This window comes from Pelophylax lessonae, assembly GCF_965119305.1.
Source record: "Pelophylax lessonae genome assembly, chromosome: 5".
In the NCBI taxonomy this organism is placed as follows: Eukaryota; Metazoa; Chordata; class Amphibia; order Anura; family Ranidae; genus Pelophylax; species Pelophylax lessonae.
The window spans coordinates 380,724,340-380,748,632 of record NC_138772.1 but is presented as its reverse complement, the minus strand read 5'-3'; the positions used below and the strand labels follow the sequence as shown (position 1 = coordinate 380,748,632).

Sequence of the window (24,293 nt, the reverse complement as noted above, 5' to 3'; positions counted from 1 at the left end):
ATGTTAAAAAAATTTGATCTTTACATTTTTGGGGGGGAATTTCATATAAAAGAATTTGAAAAATATTGTTATTTTTTTCAAAATTGTCGCTCTTTTTTTGTTAATAGCGCAAAAAGTAAAAATCGCACAGGTAATCAAATACCACCAAAAGAAAGCTCTGTTTGTGGGAAAAAAAGGACGTCAATTTCATTTGGGTACAGAGTCGAACGACCGCGCAATTGTCCGTTAAAGTCACGCAGTGCCGAATCGCAAAATAGGGCCTGGTCAGGAAGGGGGTAAAATCTTCCGGGGTTTAAGTGGTTAAGGTAACGCAGTGCCATATGGCAAAAACAAAATCCTTGTCATGAAGGGGAGATAATCTTCCTGATGGCTAAACAAGAATGCCGTTTCCCTATTATTATTTGTGCCATATTTTGTAACAACACTGACAGCACAGTCCCTAATATCTTATCTACAAAACTTGAAGCACGTGACGCCACCCTGATATCATGTGACGGCGGGGTTACGTAAAAAAAGGCGCCGAGGTGACGCGCATGCGCAGTGGGTGTCTTTTGGTCAGGGGACGGTGGGTGTTTTTTTTTGCTGGGAATTGGGTGTACGTATGACGTCAGGGGCCGAGCATTAGAAGTCAGTGAAGTGTCACTCTTCAGCTCCCGGTATGTTTGTAGCCCGGAGCATCGCCGCTGATCACAAGGATCTCATCCACGATGTGTCGTTTGATTTCCATGGCAGACGAATGGCGACCTGCTCCAGTGATCAGAGCGTGAAAGTGAGTGTGGCAGCGGGAACACGTGGGCCAGGGGATGGGGTCCTCCATTGCAGTCCGCGGACGCTGTGTTGTATGGACGGTGATGGGGTGAAGCCAGCTTGTGGTGTCGGAGCCTGCGACCCATCACACATGGTCTGTCCTCTCCCATGTGTTGTCCCCTGTGATGGGACATCTGATGTTTACAAACACTAAAGTCCCATCTGTAAACTAACCATCACTAGCAAACTAACCATGACTAGCATAATGCAAACATCCCTATGTTGTCAATGTCCTATCACACAATGTACCTTATAGCATGATTCAGAGAGCACTGAAGGAAGGTGCAGGCTCCACACCTGGCCTACATTTTATGAATGACCTGTACAGTGCAGGGTCATCAGTGTTGTGTTCTGTGTACAGTGCCATCGCTTCTCCTTTTACATAGGGCCCAGTGACATTTCATATCAGCTGGGTTCAGTCCTACCTTGGAGCTTTAAAGCAATATTAAACCCAAAGGCAAACATTTACATTGCAGCTTACAGATTTTTAGATGTGATATCTGCAGTTTTCTTTTTTTAGGCTTTCTCTTCGTTAGTGTGATCTGGCCACAAAGTCTATTGTTTTGTAAACAAAGCGGAGCTCCACCCAAATGGGGAATCTGAATTTGTTTGCCTCCCCTCCGTGCCACATTTGGCACTTTTTGTGGGGTTTGAGTGTGCTTTTTTTTGTCCCCACTTCTAGGTGATCTTACTGCAGCGAGGTCTCCTGGAAGTTCGGTTCTCCCTCCTGATTGGCTGAGACACAGCCGTGGCGCTGTTACCTCCCACAGCTGTCATTTTAAAGTAAATTTGCTAATTAGGAAAGAGGGGTGGGGACAAACCACACCTCTGTGTTTGAATGGAGGCAAGCTGCTTGCTTTGGGGACACTCGACAGGAGGGAGGGGCTAGGAGCAGCGAAGAGGGACCCAAGAAGAGGAGGATCCAGACTGCCATGTGTAAAACCACTGCACAGAGGAGGGAAGTATAACATGTTTGTTTTAAAATGAGACTTAAAGCGGAGTTCCACCCTGGGAATACTTTTTTTAATAAAAATACCCCCGGGACAGTCATGGTTAGTACATTCCACAATGGCTAGCCTCTGATCTGTCCCGGGTTGCACTTACCTTTTAGAAGAAATACTTACCTTGAAAAAGTATTCTCCAGCACTGCCATCTCAGGTGTGGGCAGCTTGAAGCCAGCGCGATCCTCTTCTGCGTCCTCTTCCGTCTTCTTCGGTCCCACGATGCACTGCACCGGCCCCGCCGTCACTTCCGGTGCCGCAACGTCATCTCTGCACAGCTTCTGGGCATGCCCAGAAGCTGTTTAGCAAGGTATGACGGTGGGAGAGTAGTGTGGTGAGTCCTGCGCTGTCTAGGGAGAACAATTTACAAGGGTTGGTGTAGATCCCTGAAGCTGCTAGTACCAAAACTGATAACCATACAGTGTCCGAATCATAAACAGGTGGGGGGTACTGCGCTTCTGGGTAGATAAAAGTATGAACTGTACTAAGTAATACTGCCTATTACAATGAACTGAGGGAACTATAGCATGTATGGGTGATTAAATAAATAAATAAATAAATAAGGTGCTATGTATAAAAACTGCAAAGTAAATCCGTACTTGAATAAATAATTACACAGTGCTACAATATTGACACGGCACTCTAAAAGTAGTAGATAAATAAAAGAATAGAACACCACTTATAGTGCTAATAATGTAATAGTGACAGATAAAGTGCTCAGGTGTATATATATATATATATATATATATATATATATATATATATATATATATATATATATATATATATATATATATATATATATATAGAGCAAAATAAAGTGTCCTCTGTGCTCCACAAAAATACAACAGTCTGGGTGAAGTATAGTCCAAATGATTAGGGTAAGTGTTGAAGTGGGGGGAATTATCCACAGGTGCTGCTCCTTCACCTAACACCGTGCTTGGGGTGGTGGGGTGCTTCTCCTTAGCCCCTCTAAGTGTTCTAGCAGCTCACCTCAAGGTCTAAAGGTAAAGGCCTTATAGTTAATCCAGGGGACTCCTCTCCAATCCTGTACCGTGCTCCACTAGGGCCAGATATCTGGGCTGCTGCGGGTGGGTTGGCTCCCTACTCCCTCTCCAGGCTCCCAGCGGTCTCAGTGGATCTCAAAACAAAGGCTCGAAATAGTGCAAGTATGTTATGGAAAAATGGGGTGCTTTATTTAGATAAGGTTAAAAACACTCACATTTGTTGAATAAAATAAGCGCATATAGTAGCATCGGAGTGGGATCGCAGTCCTCACTTCCGCAATGTGCGTCACTTCCGGTCCGAGCGTCCCTACGCATTACGCCACTTCCGCATCACGTGGCTTCTTCAGGGGTTCCCAGGAACATGTTATTACAATGATCAGGATCCATGTCTTGTTTACATAGGCAGACTGCCATTCTGTTAGTAAACTGAACAATCGCCAGGTCCTGCTGTGTAAAAGCACAGCGGGAGCGAGCCGACGGCGGCACGCACTTGCGCTTGAAACCTAGAAGTGCAGAATCGCGTGCATATATACGTGATTCTGCACAGCATGGCTGCTCTTTAGCAGTAAATCTGCTAAGGGGTCGTTTGTTGTCGTGACTCACGTATGCGTTCTCTTCTGCACGCGAGCACAAAGGGATGGGGCGCTTTAATCTTTGTTTTCTTTTCTTATTTTTTTTATTCTTGATCCCTTTTTATTGCTGTCACAAACGTTCTCTCCTGCTGCTGATTAGCTCTATTGGTTATCACAAAGCCAACCGTCTGCCCTAAAGAACGGTACTGGGTTGATGGCTGCAAACATCACCCCGGTACAACCCCTTGAAGCCGAAGGATGCAAATTTGTGTTAAGGGTTTACCTTTCTCACGTGACGTTGTTGCCGGTGGAGTCAGCTGGGGGCGCTGAGGGCGGATCGTGTAATCACAGCACCGCATCTTTTGGAGAATACTACTTGTCACGATCGACTTCTCCAGGGATCTGATTGCTGTGAGAGTCCAGGCATGATTTGTTCTACGGCCTTTAACATACGAGCCATCTGGTAAGCGTATTTACTCATGTCCCACGAGTGGTGAGGTGGAGGTACACATCGGGTAGCGCCACACGTGGAGCTTATGACATCATACCTACACTGAACAATTGTGGTGATGGACTTTCTATTGCACGGACTCTGTTTTAACCGTTTTTAACCATTTTTATTGACGTTTTAATGGTTACATATTGCATTCAATAATTTACCTATGTTCTGATAGGTCATATTACCTGATTTCATGGTATTTTGGGTTTTAGCGCCGCTTGTGTATATTTATATGCACCTTTTTTCCATTTACCTTTCTGGTTTTGGCCTTAATACGGCTTTAAAGGCTAATGCACACAGATGTTTGCAGGCTCAAATGTCCTATAGTGTAAATTTTGTGGCTGGTTACCTGCGCCTTGGAAGCTGCAGATAGTGTACAGCGGCAGAAGTTTCTTGTTTGGGGCCATACATCATATACACAGTGGAAATTCTGACCCCAAGTAGCATAGTAGGTGTGCAAATGCATATGCCCAGTCACTTCTCTGGCTGGCTGTACGAATCGCCTGCAACTCCTTGGGTGTGAAAAACTGATGAAAATGTTTTACTCTAGAGCACTTTTGCATCTGCAGATGTCCTTGTGCCTGAGCCCTAAACCTCATTAGTGTGGGTTAAATAGAATTAAAATCATTGTTAATGTTCGGTGATGCTGAAGTCAGGTATATGTTTAGGGCTGGGACATGTAGTGGGACATTTCCTACCCTAATTCACAGAATGTATTTAGGTAAAAAAAAAAAACTTTTAGGTCCTGGCGTTTGGCATGGCCCTATTTACTTGAATATGTCACACTTGACAGCATAACTGCCCACCTAATGAAAAAGGGGGCAGGTTAACTTCTGCCACACCACGATGCAAATACTATACTTATTCATAGTGCACTTATCTCTTGTTAGTAAATGCACATATTGTACAAGTGTTAGTTTACATTCCTAAAAACCAAACCAGAATCTGACTTCATTTTTCTTTTTTAGGTTTGGGACAAAACTGAAACCGGGGATTGGCACTGTACTGCAAGTTGGAAGGTGAGCATGCTTCAATTTTATTAAAAGTGGTTGTAAAGGTTCATTACTTTTCTTGCATGAAGGTAAGCCCCCAATACTTAAGCTCAATCTCGATCCAATGATGTGCATGAGAGCAGTTGTTTTCCTGTGCCCCCCCCCCCCCCCCTCAATGGCTGAGAAAGCAGCGGGAGCCATTGGCGTGGGGGAAGGAGTGGGGAGCGGCACTGAGCCACGATAGGTTCCCCCCCATAGACCCATAGAGGTGGCTCAGGAGCAAGCACGCGCGACTAACCCCACAGTAAGCAGCTTGCTATGGAGGGCACTTGACAAGTGGTGGGGGACCTGAGAAGAGGAGGATTGTGGCTGCTCTGTGTAAAACCCTTGCACAGGGCAGGTAAGTTTTATGTGTTTATTATTTTAAAGAAAAAAAAACGAATTAAACCTATTAGAAATTTACCAATTGCTGGCCCTTTAAGAGTTCTAAAAGCTGGGAGGCGGCAGGCATTTGGATCGTGGTTCGCTTTCTCAGCAGTCACTTGATCAGAAAGCTCCTGATCGCAAGTATGCATCTTGCCGACTCTCTGTGCTGGGAGTGTGCAGGGCGCACGCTCTCACCATGGTAAGCTGTTTTAACAGGGCTGCATTAAGGCCCACCCGCTGAGCAGCCACATATATGCGTGCAGCTGGTTTCAAGAGTTTAATAACTGCTTTAGAGGATTTTCTGCAGTTTGTAAACAATTCTATTAGGCTGATGCACACTGGTGTGCTTCATTCTTTGGCTGCTGCGTTGGTGTACGCACGGTTCACATGCATCTTAAACACTTTTATTTTTATTTTTATTTTTTTTATGTGCCACATTTTCTAAAAGGGCAACAACAATTCAGCATGCTGGAATTTTGGTGTGCTTTCAGAAAATGCAGCAAAAAACAATTGACCTAATAGAGGTGGGACTGCGACTAAAAGCGTTTTTTAAAATGCATGTAAACCACGCAAACACCTTCGCTGAGGCCAAAATGCACCACACCCGTGTGAACCCGGCCTTAATGTGTGTTTTTCTCCAATGCATTTGGACTTGAAAAAACAAGTAAAAGCGGAGTTCCAGCCACAGAATTGATAAAATCGATTTTGGGCCATCCACTTCCTAAGGGGAACCTGAAAAAGAAGTGGATACTGGCGGTTTTTTTTTTTTTGGTCACTTACCTTATTATAGAAGAAAATATACTCACCTTCCTTCCACTTCCCCCCTCTGCAGCCGTGGCCCACACCATCACATCCGGTTTGCGATGATTCCTGGGAGCTGAACGTCATCGCTCCCAGGAATCAATGCGCCTGCATCGGCCTCGCTCGTCACTTCCGGTGCAGGCGTGGTATTCACTGCTAAACAGCTTCTGGACATGCCCAGAAGCTGTGCAGGGATGCCGTGCCTGCACCGGAAGTGACGAGCGGGGCCGGTGCAGTGCATTGTGGGACTCCCGACGTCACAGAAGAGGACACGAAGAGGGACGCGGTGGCTTCAGCTGCCCACACCTGAGATGGCAGTGCTGGAGAAGAAATTTTCAAGGTAAGTATTTCTTCTTACCGGTAAGTGCGACCCGGGACAGTTCAGAGGCTATCCATTATGGAATGTACTTGCCTTGACTGTCCCGGGGGTATTTTTAGCTCAAATTGACCCCCGAGCCCGGAACTCCGCTTTAAAAATGGAGGGTGCAGTACACTATAGCAACAACTTCATAAACCACTTCAGCTCCGAAAGGTTAAACCCACCTTCTTGACCAGGCCGTTTTTTTGTGGTACGGCAATACGTTACTTTAACTGATCATTGTGCGGTCATGCGATGCTGTACACAACTAAAATGTATGTCCTTTTTTTCCACCCACAAATAAAGCTTTTTTTGGTGGTATTTGACCACCTCTGCAGTTTATTTTTTTTTGCGCTTTGACCAAAAAATAAATACATTTTGGGGGGGAATTTCACTTTTTGCTATAAAACATACCCAATTAAAAAAAAGAAAAACGAATTCATCAGTTTAGGCTAATGTGTATTCTGCTACATGTTTTTGGTTAAAAGGAGAAAAAAAAAAAAACAGTAAGTGTATATTGATTGGTTTGCGCAAAGGTTATTTTTTAATTTTTTTTCTAGTTATGGCAGTGTTCAGCGACTTTTAACGGGATTGTGGCGGACAAATTAGACACTAAGTGACACTTTGGGTACCAGTGACACCTAAACAGTAATCGGTGCTAAAAAAAATATGTACTGTCGTTGTACTAATGACACTGGCATCAGGGGGCGATCAAAAGGTTAAATGTGTCCCTAGGGAGTGCTTTCTTACTGGGTGGGGGTTGCTTGTACTGTAGTAATGCAGAGATCTGTGTTCCTGCTTAGCAGAAACACAAGATTTCGGTCTTCCCCTTGTCACAGAACAGCAATCTGCCTTGCCTACGTGGGCAGACCATCGTTCTGCCTCTGTCAGGAGCTATTGTCAGACATTGGCTCCGCCGGACCCACTGATTGGCTCCATCTGTGTCCAATCAGGAGCCTCCGTCCCGCAGTACATATACGTGGGGCAGTTAAGCAAAATAAAAATTCTAATTGGATTTTTTTTATACTACTACAATCAGCTGATTGGCTGCAGTCACTGTTCTGCCAACAATTTTTTGCCGGATTCCTTTGTGTTTGTGTGTGGTTTCTTCCCCTGGCCCCGAACCCCCCCCACCCAAAATCGAAGTTTGTAGAGCTGAGTGGTGCCAGGAAGGTTAACTGATTCACCTTTTGGCCAGTTAAGCAGTAAGCAGCCACATTTGAATTGCAAATGGTAAAATATGTTCTGATATTGTCAGTTTGCTTCAGGATTGATCTACTGTATGAGTAACTTTTATGTGCCTTTCTCCTCAGACACACAGCGGCTCTGTATGGCGTGTCACTTGGGCTCATCCAGAGTTTGGGCAGGTTTTGGCTTCATGCTCTTTTGATAGAACAGCTGCTGTTTGGGAGGAAATAGTAGGTGAATCAAATGACAAACCTCGTGGGCAGAGTCACTGGGTAAGATCGGCCAATGGCTTAAAACTCATTTTAAAGTGGTATAACCTTTACTGGTTTTTATTTAATCACTATAATAAATGTATCTTTTTGTGCAAAGCTTGAGTGGGTGTTAAACTTGTGTTTTTTGTCACTTTTTTTCAATATGTACAAAGAGTGATCACACAAATACTTACAAGTGTAATATTTATTAAAAGTAATGACTGATGCAGATAAAAGAAAATATAAGAAGAATACTTAACTAAAGGATGTTTCCACAGAGTCCCCTTTTTAAGGCATGGACAGCTAATCAAACCAGACAATTGCATGTTACATGACACTGCTCTGGAGATGGGACTAAAGCCCCGTACACAATTTTCGGCCAACGTCCGATCGGCCGATTGTCGGCTTGTTAGTATGATGTTTTCAACAACCGACTCTGACTTATCGGCCAAACAAAATCTTGTGTGCAGGCTATACAATTTTTGTTGGCCGTCAACAGAACGGCCGATTTTCCGTCAGTCAGTACAGATTTCGGCAGGCAAAAATCTGATGAGCAAGACTGGGCATGCTCAGAGAAGAAAAACACACGGAAAGTAAACCAGCACATGACATCACTTCTGAAGTTGGTTTTTGTTGGCCGAGAAAATTCGTGTGCCGTCTAGAGCAGTGGTTCTCAAATCCGGTCCTCGGGACCCACCAACAGGCCAGGTTTGCAAGATAACTAAATTACATCACAGGTGATCTCATTTGCTTCTCAGTGATTGCAGTATTCTAGTCTGCATCCCCCAAGGTAATACTTAAAATCTGGCCTGTTAGTGGGTCCCGAGGACCGGATTTGAGAACCAGTGGTCTAGAGCACATTTCAACCAACACAACACTGGACAAAAGATGGCCGATCGGTCTGCCGATAATCGTTGCGTGTGTACGAGGCATAACCCTACAAGTATTAGCTAGGGTATAAGGTCTTGTAAGTAAGGAAAAGACAATCCCTAAGCTAAATCCCTTTTGTAATATGACCCCCTCAAGGACTTGACTAGTTAACCATAACATTCCTTTGGTATATGGTAAAGCTATGCTTATGTCTTTTATATAGCTCCTTGACCATGATTTGGAGGCTTAGAATTTGAACCAACAATAATAAGGAAATATAAAATATACAGTTTCCCAATCAGCTGAATACATGCAAATCCTAGAATCCTTTTTTTTTATATTTACCAGGCTCTATGTAGGGTGAATGTTTACCTAAACCTTCCAATATATAATTTTTTTATTTTTTTTTGATCATCAAGTAAATTGCATAATCATGCAAATACAATAATACCTTGGTTTGCGAGTATAATTGGTTCCAGCAGCTTGCTTGTAATCCAAAACACTCATATATCAAAGCAAGTTTTCCCATAAGAAAGCATTGAAACTCCGATGATTCGTTCCACAAGCATTTGATGGTATAAATAAAGATATGCTGTATTATATATAAAGTACATTACTGTACAGTATAAGCATGCCATCTCCTCTGCTAAATAACACTGTGTCCCTGTGTCTGCACTGCACATAACATATGCCCATCTACACTGTATCAGAGCGTGTCTGTCTGCTGTGTGACTCCTCTCAGCCCTCTGCTTCTCTCCTCCCCTCCTCCTCAGATGACGTTAGCAGGAGTGATCGGCCCCTCCCGCCGGGTAGAGCAGAGAGCCGAACAGTCACGTAAGCAGTGTTAATTTCGTCGACTAAAACGTTTTCGTCAACTAAATTAACACAATTAACACAATTTTAGTTGACTAAAACTAAAACAATTCAGATGACTAAAATACAACTAAAACTAAAATGGCATTTTAGTCTTAAGGCTATAACTAAAACTAAATCGAAATTTGCGTCCAAAATTAACACTGGTGCATGCTCAAAGCTTAATACCATAAATAATAACATATTAGATTTTTCACTCCAGGACCAGCAGTAGTATATGAGTTTTTAAATTGTAGAGAAATGCTCAAATAATGCATTACAAATTACAATTGAACTACACCCATTCGATTATAGATGACTAAAATTAGTTATAGTCGACGAAAATGTAGGACGTTTTAGTCGACTAAAATGTACTGAAGTTTTAGTCGACTAAATATGACTAAAACACTTGCAGAAGACTAAAATGGGACTAAAACTAAAATGCCATTTTTAGTCCTAATACTAAGACTAAAATTAAATTGAAATTTGCTGCCAAAATTAACACTGCACGTAAGTGCAGGGAAACACTCAGAGAAATCAGCATCTTCATACACGGCACAAGCACTGGGACACACAATAGTATGTAACAGAGGGCATCAACAGAGGGGATGGCATGCCCACAGTGTACTTAACTGCTCGTATATCAAGACAGATTTAAAAAAAAAAAAATATTGCTCGTCTTTCAAAACGCTCGTAAACGAAGTTACTCGCAAACCAAGGTTTCACTGTAATTGCATAAATACCACCATGTGGTTAAAAAAAAAAAATCAAAGAAAAAGAGAGTACTATACCAGTGGTTTAGTGGCAAGGTGTGCTGGTCACAGCTTTGGGTCCTCTGTATTTTCATGTGCATATGGGTATCCTTAAATTTATACTAAACACACACAGTTTAATTTACATTGTCCTATCTACTTCTGTATGTCGATGATGGCACTGAAATTTTAATAACATTCAAGTACCTTTTTCCTTATTGATAAACAGCTGTCACATGACCCATATCTTTCCTGGCCTGTCTGCAGGGAAACCTAAGCAGGAGGAGCTTCTAGTCCTCTACTGCTGGTCATGTTAAAAATAAAAACAGCCTTTAAAATACAAAGTAAAAATCAATATCAAGCTTTTAAAATTAATACAAATCTATATTTGAAATCAAATCTTTATTTCACTTTCATTCATTGACGGACACAGCTCCTGATATTCCTAGCCATTATACTGCCCTCTACAGGAGTAGGACACTAGGCTGAAAATAATTCTGGCTACACCCATGGGCAGTCCTAGGGGGTATACTCCCTCTTTCTGCTAGCCACTCAGTTTTTTTTTTTCTGCCTAGTCAGGAGTAAGGACCTATTTCCTTGCTGGGAACTTTGGTCCTGGCAAAAATTCTTTAGATATAAATCTTTTTTTTCTCCTGGATATTTTTCCTGTGAGAGCTACAAGACGCTTTGCGAGGTCGCATACGACCGGCTCCCAGGTCCGAGTCACAGCATTCCTTCAGGACCAGATCCCCCCCCCCCCCCCATTTCGATGGAGAGGGGTTCTGCCTGGAGCGGTGCCTGCCTGGTTCTTGGTATGGTGAGTAGCTGCCACCCCCGGAGGTTTTTGGGGTGGATGTGGGCTGCTCATTGTGATGGTCGGACCCCTAGGTTCCCCTCCTTCCCGTGGGCACCCCCCCCTATTTGGTTGGTCTGGCCAGGTTACTGGGATGGGGACAGGGCGCTAACTGGCGATGGGACCCGAGCTGTGCTGCCGGCGACTGCACGATCGCTTGTGCGGAGGGCGAGTTGTACCTGGTGGGGCCCCCATCCTGCCTAAATTTTGTCCTTGCGGCCTGGTCTCCCTCCTGGGTCCCTGTATGCCTCGTGGTGACGCAATTATGTTGTTGCCTGTGTTTCTATACACGGGACCAGGTTTGTGTAGTCCGGCAGCCATTTACTTGTACTTTTCTTCTGCATGCTTCTAAGGGCAAGTAATCTCGTTGTAGACGTAGGCCTTCCTTATTGGCTCATAAGAAGCTTTTTCTTCCATCCCTCAGGATCGACTGACAAGGGCTTGAAGCCTTTCAGGGCCTCTTCTGGAGGATCCAAATGAAGCTGGTCTGGCAAGCCAAGATCTGGGGACAAGGCTCCTTCTGCTGGAATGTGTGCCTTCACCCGTATCGGGGGTGGGGGGATGTCTTCGCTGGTTTCAGGACCCTTGGACTTCCTGTGTGAAGGACAAGTGGGTCCACAAAGTATTTCGGTCCCAGCTATAAGATCGAGTTTTGCTCTTGTCTCCGGCAAGGTTTTTTGCTTCAAACTTTCACCTGTCCCCGGACCGCTTACAGGGCCTGTGTGGGGGCGATAAAAGACCTGTTCCTTCAAGGGGTGATTGTGTCGGTTCCGACCTGTGAACATTTTCAGGGTGTTTACTTAAACCTGTCAAGTTCCCAGGAAGGAAGGCAAAGTGTGTCCAAGCCTGGACCTCAAGGCACTAAACTGCTTTGTGCGAGTACAGAAGTTCAGAATGGAGTCCATTCGAACAGTGGTGTGGCATCCCTGCATCGGGGGATTTCTTTGCCTCTATGGATATCAAGGATGCCTACCTTCACATTCCAATATGTTCCAGTCACCAGTGTTTTCTCTGCTTTGCTGTTGGAGAGGCGCAATATCAGTTTGTGGCTCTGGTTCAGTCCACAAAGCTGGACCATCTGGGCTTGACTGGACTCGGCCTTAGCCAGAGTGCTCCTTCCTCTGGACAAACTCCAGAAATTGCAGGCTGCAATTTGCCCCCTGCTGTCCAACAAACTGTCATCCCCCTGGAGATGCAAACGTGTGCTGGACCTGAGGGTGTCTATCTTCGAGATGGTTCCATTTGAGGTCCCTGCAGAAGGAAAATTCTGCTCAAATGGGACAAGCCTCCGCAGTCTCTGGACAATCTGATCCGGTTGAGTCGGGGCACAAAGGAGTCCCTGATATGGTGGCTTCGTTCTCCGGCGCTTCGGCTGGGAAATTCCTTCTTCCCCTTGTATTGTACAGTGGTTACCACGGATGGCAGTCTGGCTGGGGAGGCGTTCTCGGCAAGCATTCTGCTCAGGGAGGGTGATCTGGTGGCTGGAAGGGTCCAGACTCTCGACAATGTCCGAGCGATCACACTTTGTCTGGATCATTGGACAGATCATCTTCAGGGATGCCTAGTGCACATTCAATCGGACAATGCCACGGCTGTGGCTTTTGTCACTCACGAAGAGGGCACAAGAAGTGGCAGCTCTGGAGGTAGCCGGCATTCTAAGGTGGGCAGAACGGTTCGTTCCAGCCCTCTCCACTGCACACATTCCCCGTGTGGAAAATTGGAGGGTGGGTTACCTCAGTCAGCAGGCATTGGACCATGGGGAGTGGTCCCTTCATCCGGAGGGATTACATCAACTGTCTCCCTGGTGGGGCACCTCCCAAGGTGGATTTGTGGGTGCCTCGGCTCAACAGAAAGGTGAAGTTTTTGTGGCTCGGTCCAGGGATCCTCTGGCGGATGCCACAGATGCGCTGGTGGCCCCGTGGGGTCAGTATCGTCTGATTTAGGCCTTCTATCTCAAGCTTCTGCCAAGACTTCTATGCAGGATCGAGGCCGAAGGGCATTCCGGTCATCTTAGTGGCTCTGGACTGGCCTCGTCGGGCTTGTTACACCGATCTGATGCAGCTGGTCGATGATGTTCCTTCGGTCCTTGGGACAGCAGATCCTCCCTGAGAGGAAGCTGCGATCTTCGATCCTGCTTTACAGTTGCTGGCTTTGATAGCTTGCCTGTTGTACACCAGGTGCTATAGGATAAGGATTCCTACACTGTTGAAAGCTAGGAAATCTACCTCCAAGGAAGATTTACCATCGTACGTGGAAGACGTACATTGCGTGGTGTGAGTCTCTTGAGGTTATTCCTCGCTCCTTCTCGGTGGCTCGGATCTTGACCTTCCTTCAATGGGGGGTTGAACAGAAATTCAAACGACCTTTGGCCACACCCTCCCTGGTGCGTACCTTTCTTCAGGATGTCAGACAATTGGTTTCTCCAGTGTGGGCTGTGTTGCCGCCTTGGGATCTTAATTTGGTGCTTTCTGCTCTACATAGGCATCCCTTTGAAAATATTCGGGAGATTCCCCTGCTTACACTGTTCCAGAAGGTGGCCTTTTTAATATCTATCGCACCTGCACGCAGGATTTCTGATCCTTTCGTTCACCTTACCTGGTGATTCACAGAGATAAGGTGGTTCTTCACCCCTGTCCGTCGTCCCTTCCAAAGGTTGTCTCTGATTTTTCATTTGAGTGAAAACATTTTGTTGCCTTCTGTGTCCCAGGCCTAAGCATCTGAAGGAAATTGCCTTGCATGCATTGGATGTGGTCCAGGCAATTAGGGTGTACCTGGCAGCTATGGAGTCTTTCAGGAATTCACACTTTGTGCTCACGGATAGACCTCAAAAAGGGTTGTCCACTTCTTCTGTATAACCCAAAGGTTATGAATATCAGGAGTTATGTCATTCAACGAACGTCAGAGAAATGGATTTCACGTTAAGCCAAAAATCCCATTTTTGTAGAAGTAACCTGGTGTGGGGGGGGATTTCTGCCAGTCAGGTTGTGTCACACCGCTCCAGCATGTCTATTTAGAATAAGAGGGAGGTAAAGCCGCCATTATTTTACATGTAATATCCCACCCCCATTGTCTTAACTGGTTAGTTTGCGTGGAGGAGGGAGTGGGCTGTCATTTACCACTGTGTATACGGCCCACATGTGACTCTATAATCACATGGACTTCTCAGATGTGATGGGGAGGAAATGCTCAGCATAGAAATTCACTGAAAACTGAGCGTGTGCAGAGTTGCCACTACAGCTGTAAAATCCCTAGCTGAACTGGGGATGTGAACAGAAAGTGGAGCTAGAGAATAGTAGGATCAACCAGGTTTTGTTTTGTTTTTTTTGTAGAATACAGAAAACAAAACAAATCTCATAGTGATGGGGGAGTATGAGTAGCATGTAATTCACCATTTATTGATTTTTTTGAGAGTTTAGTGACACTTTACACTCATACTTTGTACTCTCCCAAAGAAAGCCTATGCTGAACCAGTTGTGTCATGCATATAAGCTTCAATCACAAACAATCCACAGCTTTTCATCCCTGTCTGTATCCTCCAGGCTGGATGGGTATAGTAAATGCATCCCAGCATCCTCATTAATGGTGACATTTCATCAGGATAAAGTAAAGGGAGTGCGCTACATGTTATCTTTTCTCAGTGGTTTACAGCATATTTTTGTGTGATGGTGGTTTTCCTTTTTCTAAATTGTAACCTCGCAAGGCTTTGTACTCCAATGCTATGTAAAGGAAGAAGCTTTATATTCTAATTAAAAGTAAAGTGGTAGGATTTTTTTGTGTATTGCAACTTTTAAGATCTAGTTATTGCATTGTCTTGGTTCCATGATGACTGCTTTCAAAAACCCAAGGGAGGAAAAGCTAGCGGATAGTTACATTTACAAAATTGCTTGCTGTACCTGGATATAGAGAAGTACAATAAAACCTTGGATTGAAAATAACTTGGTTTGAGAATTTTGCAAGACCAGCAAAATGTTTTTTCCATAAATTTTGACTTGATAAACAAGCGATGTCTTGAGATACAAGTAGTGTCACGACTGAGTATATAAAAGATGAGGAGCCTCTAATTGTAGAAATATGGTTACTTTTAATGGCATCTAAGTATGCAGGTATCCGGGGTAAAGCTATCCACATAGACCATACTCTGCATGGCTATCAACGTCATCCCTTCCACGCTGCGTTCCACAAACACTTCAAGCCTCGCTTTCATATTGCTCTACTGCAGGGTAGTCTTCCCAGTAACGATTGCAGACTGACAGCGGTGAGGACGGTCTATGTGGACAGCTTTCCCCTGGATGCCTGCGTACTTAGATGTGCCTCTTTTAACCATCAGCCATGTGAGTTGCTAAATGTGGAGGTGCCTCACTACTTTTATACTCTAGTTCTTGCAGGGATTTCCTTCTAATTCCCTTGTGGAGGCTGCCATTTGTGGATGGACATTTAATGGTTACACAACCTATCCCATTACTATAATCTTTTTATATGGACTATAAAAATTGAATTACTGTGGAACAAATCATCTGAGTTTCCACTATTTCTTATGGGAAATTTTTTTCTTTGATAATGAGTGCTTTTGATTACAAGCATGTTTCCAGAGCGAACTATGCTCACAATCCAAGGTTTTACTGTAGTTTGTGTGTTTTAACGAGACAATGATCATCTAACTTTGGTCAGTGTGTTAATGTAAAAATTTTTACCTGTCTTTTTTTTCATTGGCAATACTGGCTTATGTTTTTAGGTTAAAAGAACTACACTTGTGGACAGCAGAACATCGGTAACAGATGTGAAGTTTGCACCTAAACATATGGGCCTAATGTTAGCCACCTGTTCTGCTGATGGTGTGGTGAGAATATACGAAGCTCCTGATGTCATGAACCTCAGCCAGTGGTCTCTTCAGCATGAAATCTCCTGCAAGCTCAGCTGCAGTTGCATCTCCTGGAATCCTTCCAGGTTACTCTCCTTTCCCTTTTTTTTTTTTTTTTTTTTTTTTTTGTTTTCTTGTATAGAAACTTTACTGTTAAAGGGAGAAATCAGTATTTTCCAGAACCCATATGTTCATTGCAACTTCTTCACTACTGTTCTGCAGGTACTGATATGGGTCATTTCAGCAATCAGACACGCAAAAAAAAAAAACATTTCTGAGGAGAAGAAAAGTGTTATGTGGCGTGTACAAATAATTCCCTGATTCTTTCCTGGTGAGGGTGGCCATCTGTGAAAGTAAATTTTAAAAGTGTCTCTAAACCCAAGAATGAATAAGTATAGTATTTAATCTTATTCATTCTTATGTGGTGGCTACATTTAGTTTTTTTCTCTTAGGGCTCTTTCACACGGGCGGTCCGATCAGACCTGCCTGTCAGTTTTTTAGGCGGATCTGATCGGATCCTCCATGCAGCTCTATGGGGCAGCGGGTGTCAGCGGAGGTCACCTCCGCTGACACCCGCTGCCATCCGCATCCGATCCTGTGCTGAAATCTGGACGGATGGAAACCCTATTTTTCCATCCGTTCATTAATCGGAGCGGAGCGGATCTGATGAGAGTGGACAAGCGGTCCGCTCTCCTCCGATCCCCCATAGAGGGCAGCGGGTGCTGAGACACCTCCCTCTCCGCTCTGCAAGCGGAGATGGAGCTGTCATCCGCCCGGCTCAGCGGGGATCGCGGATCGATCCCCGCTGAGCAACACGGATCCGCCTGCGGAGGCGGACCGTGTGAAAGAAGCCTTAGTTCATTTTTTTTCCCCCTTTTATTTTAACTAGTAATCCTGCCATTAATTCACTTGCTGTACTAAAGTGGCAACCATATTGAGCAGTGTTGTCAACCTTGGACAATGTTTGTGTTAGGGCTACATGAAGAGGGTTTGCGATTCTCCAAGTGGCCCGGGAATAAGAGTTTGCCAACATACCTTTTTAATAAACGGATTTGTTTGGGTTTGGTGCCTCAAACCAAAAAAGAATGGGACTTTATGGGCAGATAGAAATGAAAGTAAAATTAACATTCTATTAAAATACAATTGAAGTGATTACACATATCCTGTGTGTTATGTTAAAGGCCCATTGGTGAAGAAAATATCAAGGTAGGTGACAAGGGTGAAATGGTGACTTTTTTTAGAACATTTTTCTCTCTGTTGTTCCATGCATGCGATTGGGCTTGGAACTCCGCAGAGAAAATGTCCGAAAAACAGCCTTACATGTTTCGGCTGGTTACAATAATGTGCCTTTTTCAAGTAGTCGTCACCATATCTGTGAGTACAGTAAACACATATGCAAACCAAGGGATTACTTTCCGTTGGTGCAGTGTGATTGGGTACATACATATTATTTGTCCAAACCATGTATGAAGGCTGGTTCCCTCAGGTCCCCGAATGGCATTGAGAACTTGTGCTGCTTCTGCCGATGGTATATATGTAAGGGTTAATGTTAGGTTTTTATGGTGTCCCATAGAAATATAGTATAAGGATTCTTAGTTTACTCACAGGCTAATTAGCAGAGATTAGCAGCTGTGCTGGGTGAATCCAGAAGTTTCCCTGATTACCATCAAAGGTTTTTACCATGTGACTAGCAAATAATATTAAAAATATCAAATTTGGGGTGAGTAATTTATTGTGGAAAAAGCCAAAAAGAATGCAGATGAGAAAAATTCCTCCTATATTTGGGGAGGAGTAGTAGGCAGTTTCCACGGTTAAACTCACTTTTTTGCAGTCTTCAAGGATCCGTTGAGCAGCGCTTCCAAGGTGTGCATCTCGGCGAGGAAAGTGACACCCAGATCAGTCCCCGGCCTTTTATAGCGGTTTGTGCATGCGCAGTACTGCACCATGTGTCATGGCCGTCACGCGGCCATGTTCCCAGTGCGCGTCTGCCTGGAGAGGCTGTACATGCATCTGAGAGGCCGTGTAGCCGTGACTAGCTATAGCTGCCACCGACACGGGAGGGGGAGCTGATGCCTTGAGGCAATCAGAGAGGGTAATTTACCACCTCTTGGGCTCCTAGAAGCCCTGGTCTTGGAGATACCGGGGCTTTCCGTGCCGGGTGCGATTTGATGGACCAGATGAGGGAAAAGCAATCATGGCATCGACATTACAGTAATTATTACAAAAGTAATTGATAAATTGGTCAAATATGACTGCAATAATAAAGAGAACATTTGTGTCGTATCATTAATATTTTACAGCAGTGGGAGTACAAAGGTTGGAAATGACACATGGGATTGTGTCAAGGGGGGCTTGCGGATAGGAGGGGAGAGGATGGTCCGAGTTTCGGACACAGAGAGTGTCATACAGGGGTTTAGGGCGTATTTTGTTTCCTCTTTGTTTTCTAGAAAAGGTATATTGGACTTTCATCAAAATTTAGGATGAAAATCATATATGGTGTCTGAAGGGGCTTGGTTTCTTATTCTGACGTTTTTTAGAAGAGCGGAGTTTTGATGATGGTATTCGGATTTTTTGAAGATTATCTTTTAGTCGGTTTACTCAGGGGGTTGCTTTTTATGAGTACTGTGGAGTTCCCATTGAAAAACTTCTTCTTCTCCGGCAAGGTTTTTAGTGAATGGATCATGACCAAAGAGTGTGTTTCAGCATGTGTAAAGTACCTCTTGGTCATAGGTTCCTAAGGAAATTGGTTGTGAAGGATATTGGGGGATACCAATACAATGCGGTTTTTCGCAAAACTTTGGTGAATGGATGAAAATTTTGTGGTTTATTTAACTTTTTGTTGGGAGGTTTGTCTGTCTTCCCTGAGACAAAGCCTTCTAGGAATGGGCAAAAACGTTCTGCTTCGCTGAAACCAGGGGGTGATGTAGCTTTAAGAAGTCTGATCCAGCGCATTTCCAGTTGCAATAATGTTTTATTCCAGTCCCAGGCTCTTGCTGGTACGTGGATTCTATTATAGAATATAACAGAGGGAGGTGTTTAGTAGTCCGAGATAACAGAAAGCATTGTTCCCTGCTAACAGTCCAGAGGCAGAAAGTACTGGAGGATATCTTCTCTATGCAGGATCTAGTTACCATGTCTTCAAAAGCTTCAGACCCCCCCCCCCCCCCGCAATACTCTCCTTATCAGCACTCCTTCACTTCTGGATCACTTTTCACAGCCTGCAAATAACTAACCGGTGTTAGAGACCATGATCGGGTCCAATGATTGGCTGGCTGCTATATCCAGTCTCTGACATGGGAGGAGGTCACTTCATACTTGGAAGTGCTGTGTGGTGTTAGGCTGTTGTGGAGAATAGGAAGCAATGATGAGGGGAGTCAGAGGGCTTTTAGCGGGGGGGGGGGGGGGGGGGGGAGCGGCGGCATCTCTCATTCATACGCAAGGTGACAGTGTCTTCTAAGATAAATTCAGTGCATCCTGGGGTAAGGCTTTGATTTCGCTTGTTTCCTGGAATTGCACTCTGAATTGTAGCATACATTGTCACTTTTTTTTTTTTTTTTTTTCCTAGTAGTGCAATTACTGATGCAGTGTTGTATGATCCAGCGTATAGTCACACCTTCTGGACACAGACTGATGTGGCTGCAGCATTGTTCCAAATTGTACTGCCAAGCTAGTTGGAGTAGGCATACGGTACTACTTCCCCTAATCACATCGCTTTACTTTAGAACATTAACTGTTGTTCATGTTAAATCATTTTGTTCAGCTATGATGTGAATTAGATCCATTTTTGTAACTCTTCTTTGTGACTTTCTGTTTTATAGTTGTCGTGCTCATTCTCCTATGATTGCAGTGGGTAGTGATGACAGCAGCCCAAATATAATGGGAAAAGTTCAAATCTATGAATACAATGAGAACACTAGGTAAGAGAAACCTTTTACCAAATTTACATTATATAATTGTTGTTGAAGCGGTAATACGATATAACCCTAATGACTGTCTAAAATTTGGCAGTCCTCAAGTCTAACAATGCAATTTAACGGCATCCAAAGTAAAATAGAAGATGAAAGTTGAAATAAAAAAACTAAATTAGCGCAAGGGATGTTACTTGGTCATTAGGATATGTCCCTTGTGCCGTTTTCCTCTTTTTAGTAGATCTCGTCTGCCTTTCATGCCTTCCCCACTGTTGCGGAGGAGGTTAATACTATGAAGGGCTGTCGCAGGCTCAACAAGAGAGCACTGGTATGCCCGACCTCTCTGCCCAGCTGCTCCATTCATAGAAGCCATACTACAAATTCTATTAATTGAGGATGGACAGATGGCTCCCCCCCCCCCCCCCCCCCCACCTCCAGGTCTATGATCCTGATTCATTCATAGAAGCTGTAGTACGGTTTCTATGAATGGAGCAGCTGGGCAGAAATGGCTGGCATAGGCTCATTTGTTGTATTAACTTTCGCCGAGATGGTGAGGAAGGCATGAATGGCAGAAGAGATCTACTAACAGAAGAGGAGTCAGCACAAGGGACACATCCTAATGACTGCAAGTTATATCCCATGTGTTCATTTCTGTGTGTGTGTGTGTGTGTGTGTGTGTGTGTGTGTGTGTGTGTGTGTGTTTTTTTTGTTTTTTTGTTTTTTTTTTTTTTAGCTTTTCTTTTTTTTTTTAACTTTGGAAGCAATTAACTTGCATAGGCTTTTTGAAGACTGTCAAATTTTTCAAATGGAAATAGCATTGTTTTACTTGCACTTAGTGATTTAGGAGGCTTTTATTTATCTTATTTCTTTGCAGAAAATATGTCAAAGCTGAAACTTTTATGACGGTCACAGATCCAGTTCATGATCTTGCGTTTGCTCCTAACTTGGGGAGATCATTCCACATCCTTGCTGTTGCAAGTAAAGATGTCAGAATTTTCACCCTGAAGCCTTTAAGGTGAGTTCTTGGGGTAGAATATTCAGTTGACAAATGCTTTTTTAAAAATTAAATATAGGATGCATACATTTTTATTTGGCACACCTTCAAGTATTGCCTGTACCCACCGCAGAGTAGGTGTGGCAACATTTATTTTGTTTATTTTTAATAGCTACTATACTCTCCTGCCATAATGCTTAATGTCATCAAGTTAAAAATGATTTTTTTTTATACATTGCCACTGCTCAACTGAGGTTCTGAGGAGAGTGCTGAGGTGAATGGACCTTGAATGTCTTGTACCAAAGTTTCACATAAAAGAAAAGACTGCTTTAAAAAAAAAAAACACAACTTTTTAGATTGCGTTAACTGACACCATCTGCAGTTTGATGTTTATCTCTATGATCTTCAGATGAATGAAACCGCGAACAGCATTGTTGATCAACGCAGAGTCCGCTTTTTTTTTTTTTTTTTTTTTTTAATTCTTTTTTTTGATGGCTGCCAGAGCTGCTTTCTACACACCAACTCCGGAATTAATTAGAGCCAAGAATTGCTTAGGGGGTGTGTGTATGTACCGGCAGGGGTTCCAGCACCAGGGGGCTTGACATGCTACACACTTGCTGTGTATTATGTTGTTTTGTGAGTTTTTTTTTTTTTTTCTTTAGCACATCCAGTGTCTTAAAGTAGTTAGTGTATGTATAGCTGAGAAGATGTATTTTTAATTCTGCTGTACTAGCAGCAAGAGAGGAAATCTTCCCAAGGTGGGAGGGAGTTATCGGGGGCAGGTTTTTGATTTAATGTTTCTATCTATGCGTTCATCTAAAAATAAATAAATAAAAAAATTAGGATATGATCATAAAGGTAAATTATTTCAGTAATTCAGTTCAAAAAGTGAAACTCCTATATAGATTCATTCATTACACACAGAGTGATATTTCAAGCATTTCTTTTATTTTTCATAATGGCTTACAGCCTGAGAGAACCCAAAATTCAATATCACAAAAAAATATGAACATTGTGAAAAGTTCAATATTATAGACTGAAGGTGTCGCACTCTTATCAGCGAATTAACTCAAAACACCTGTAAAGGTTTCCTAAGCCTTTAAATCGTCTGTCTGGTTCAGGAGGTTATACATCGTCTGTCTGGTTCAGGAGGTTATACAATCATGGGTAAGAATTCTGATTTGACAGCTGTCCAGAAGACAGTCATGAAGTCATTCCACAAGAAGTGTAAGTCACAAAAGGTCATTGCTAAAGAAGTTTGCTGTTCAGAGTGCTGTATTCAAGCATATTAATGGAAAGTTGAATGGAAGGAAAAAGTGTTCTAGAAAAAGATGCACGAGCAACAGGGATAATTGCAGCCTTGAGAGGATAGTGAAGCAAAGGCCTTTTATATATTTGGGGGAAGTTCACTAAGAGTGGACTATGGCTGGTGTCAGTGCTTCAAGAGCCACCACACACAGACATATCCAGGACATGGGCTACAACTGTTGCATTCCTTGTGTCAAGTCACTCCTGATCCAGGGACAACATCCAAAGCGTCTTACCTGTGCTAAGGAGTAAAAGGACTGGACTGTTAGTCAGTGGTCGAAATTCCTCTTTTCGAATGAAAGTACATTTTGCATTTCATTTTAAAATCGAGGTCCCAGAGTCTGAAGGAAGAGTGGAGAGGCACAGAATCCAAGTTGCATGAGGTCCAGTGTGACGTTTCCACAGTCGGTGATGATTTGTGGAGCCAGGTTATCTGCTGGTGTTGGTCCACTGTTTTATCAAGTCAGTGCAGCCCTCTCAGGAAAGTAAAGAGCACTTCATGCTTCACTCTGCTGACCAGCTTTATGGAGATGCTTATTTCATTATCGAGCAGGATTTGGCACCTGCCAAAATTACCAGTATCATGGTTTAATGATCATGGTATCGCTGTGCTTGATTGGCCAGCAAACTCTCCTATCCTCATAATCTGTGGGGTATTGTCAAGAATAAGATGAGACACCAGACCCAACAATGCAGACGAGCTGAAAGCCGCTATCAAAGCAACCTGGGCTTCCAGAATACCTCAGCAGTGCCACAGACTGATGCCACCATGCCACGCCGCATTGATGCATTAATTCATGCACAAGGATCCCCGACCAAGTATTGCATGCATGCTATACTGTACTTTGACATACATTCCAGTAAGCTAACACTTCTGTATTAAACTTTTTGTAGGTTTTATGTAATCTCATTTTCTGAGATACTGAATTTTGGGTTTTCACTAGCTGTAAGCCATAATCAAAATGAAAAAAATGCTTGAAATAGATCACTCCGTGTAACGAAACTACACTGCTCAAAAAAAAATTTAAAGGAACACTTTCTAATCAGAGTGTAGCATCAAATCAATCTCCTGGGATACTAATCGGGTCAGTTAAGTAGCAGATGGGGTCAATCAGTTTCAGCTGCTTTGGTGTAAATTAAATTAACAGGTGTACTAGATGGGTAACGAGACAACCTCCAAAACAGGAAGGGTTTTACAGGTGGAGGCCACTGACGTTTTTATTTTTTTTTTTTTTTTGCCTTCTCTTTTCTGACTTACTAGTTTTGCATTTAGCTAGGGTCCGTGTCGCTACTGGTAGCATGAGGCAATACCTGGACCCTATAGAGGTTGCAGGGGCAGTCCAACTCCTCCAGGATGGCACATCCATACATGCCATTGCAAGAAGGTTTGTTGTGTCTCCCGGCACAGTCTCAAGAGCATGGAGGAGTTTTAAGGAGACAGTCAGTTACTCTAGGTGAGCTGGACAGGGCCGAAGAAGGTCCTTACCCATAAGCAGGACCGGTATCTGCTCCTTTGTGCAAAGAGGAACAGGATGAGCACTGCTAGAGCCCTAAACTATCACCTCCAGCAAGCCACTGGTGTGAATGTCTATAACCAAACAATCGGATACAGACTTCATGAGGGTGGTCTACGGGCCAATGTCGTCTGCTCACTGCCTGGCACTGTGGAGCTCGATTAGCATTTACCATTGAACACTAGAATTGGCAGGTCCGCCACTAGTGCCCTATGCTTTTCAGATGAAAGCAGGTTTACCCTGAGCACGTGACAGACGTGAAAGGGTCTGGAGAATATTATGCTGCCTGTAACATCATTCAGCATGACTGGTTTGTTGTTGGGCCAGTGATGGTCTGGGGAGGCATATCCATGGATGGACGCACAGACCTCTACAGACTAGACAATGGCACCCTGAATGCCATTGGGTATCAGGATGAACTCCTTGGACCCATTGTCAGACCCTACACTGGTTCAGTGGGTCCTGGGTTCCTCCTAGTGCAC

The 24,293-nt window shown here is 43.7% G+C and overlaps 1 protein-coding gene across 3 annotated transcripts in view; it reads left to right on the top strand.

Moving 5' to 3' along the window:
* Window positions 1-517: 517 nt before the first annotated feature.
* Window positions 518-24,293, top strand: part of SEH1L (SEH1 like nucleoporin) — an 81,053-nt gene continuing 57,277 nt past the window's right edge. For all 3 annotated transcript variants that reach the window (XR_014225367.1, XM_082259803.1, XM_082259804.1), the window contains exons 1-6: window positions 518-769; window positions 4,855-4,905; window positions 7,777-7,923; window positions 15,962-16,173; window positions 19,906-20,004; window positions 20,870-21,010. Coding sequence is in view for 2 of the 3 variants with exons in the window: in XM_082259803.1 (XP_082115929.1) it covers window positions 659-769; window positions 4,855-4,905; window positions 7,777-7,923; window positions 15,962-16,173; window positions 19,906-20,004; window positions 20,870-21,010 (761 nt within the window). In the remaining variant the exon portion in view is untranslated. The remainder of the gene's footprint in view (window positions 770-4,854; window positions 4,906-7,776; window positions 7,924-15,961; window positions 16,174-19,905; window positions 20,005-20,869; window positions 21,011-24,293) is intronic.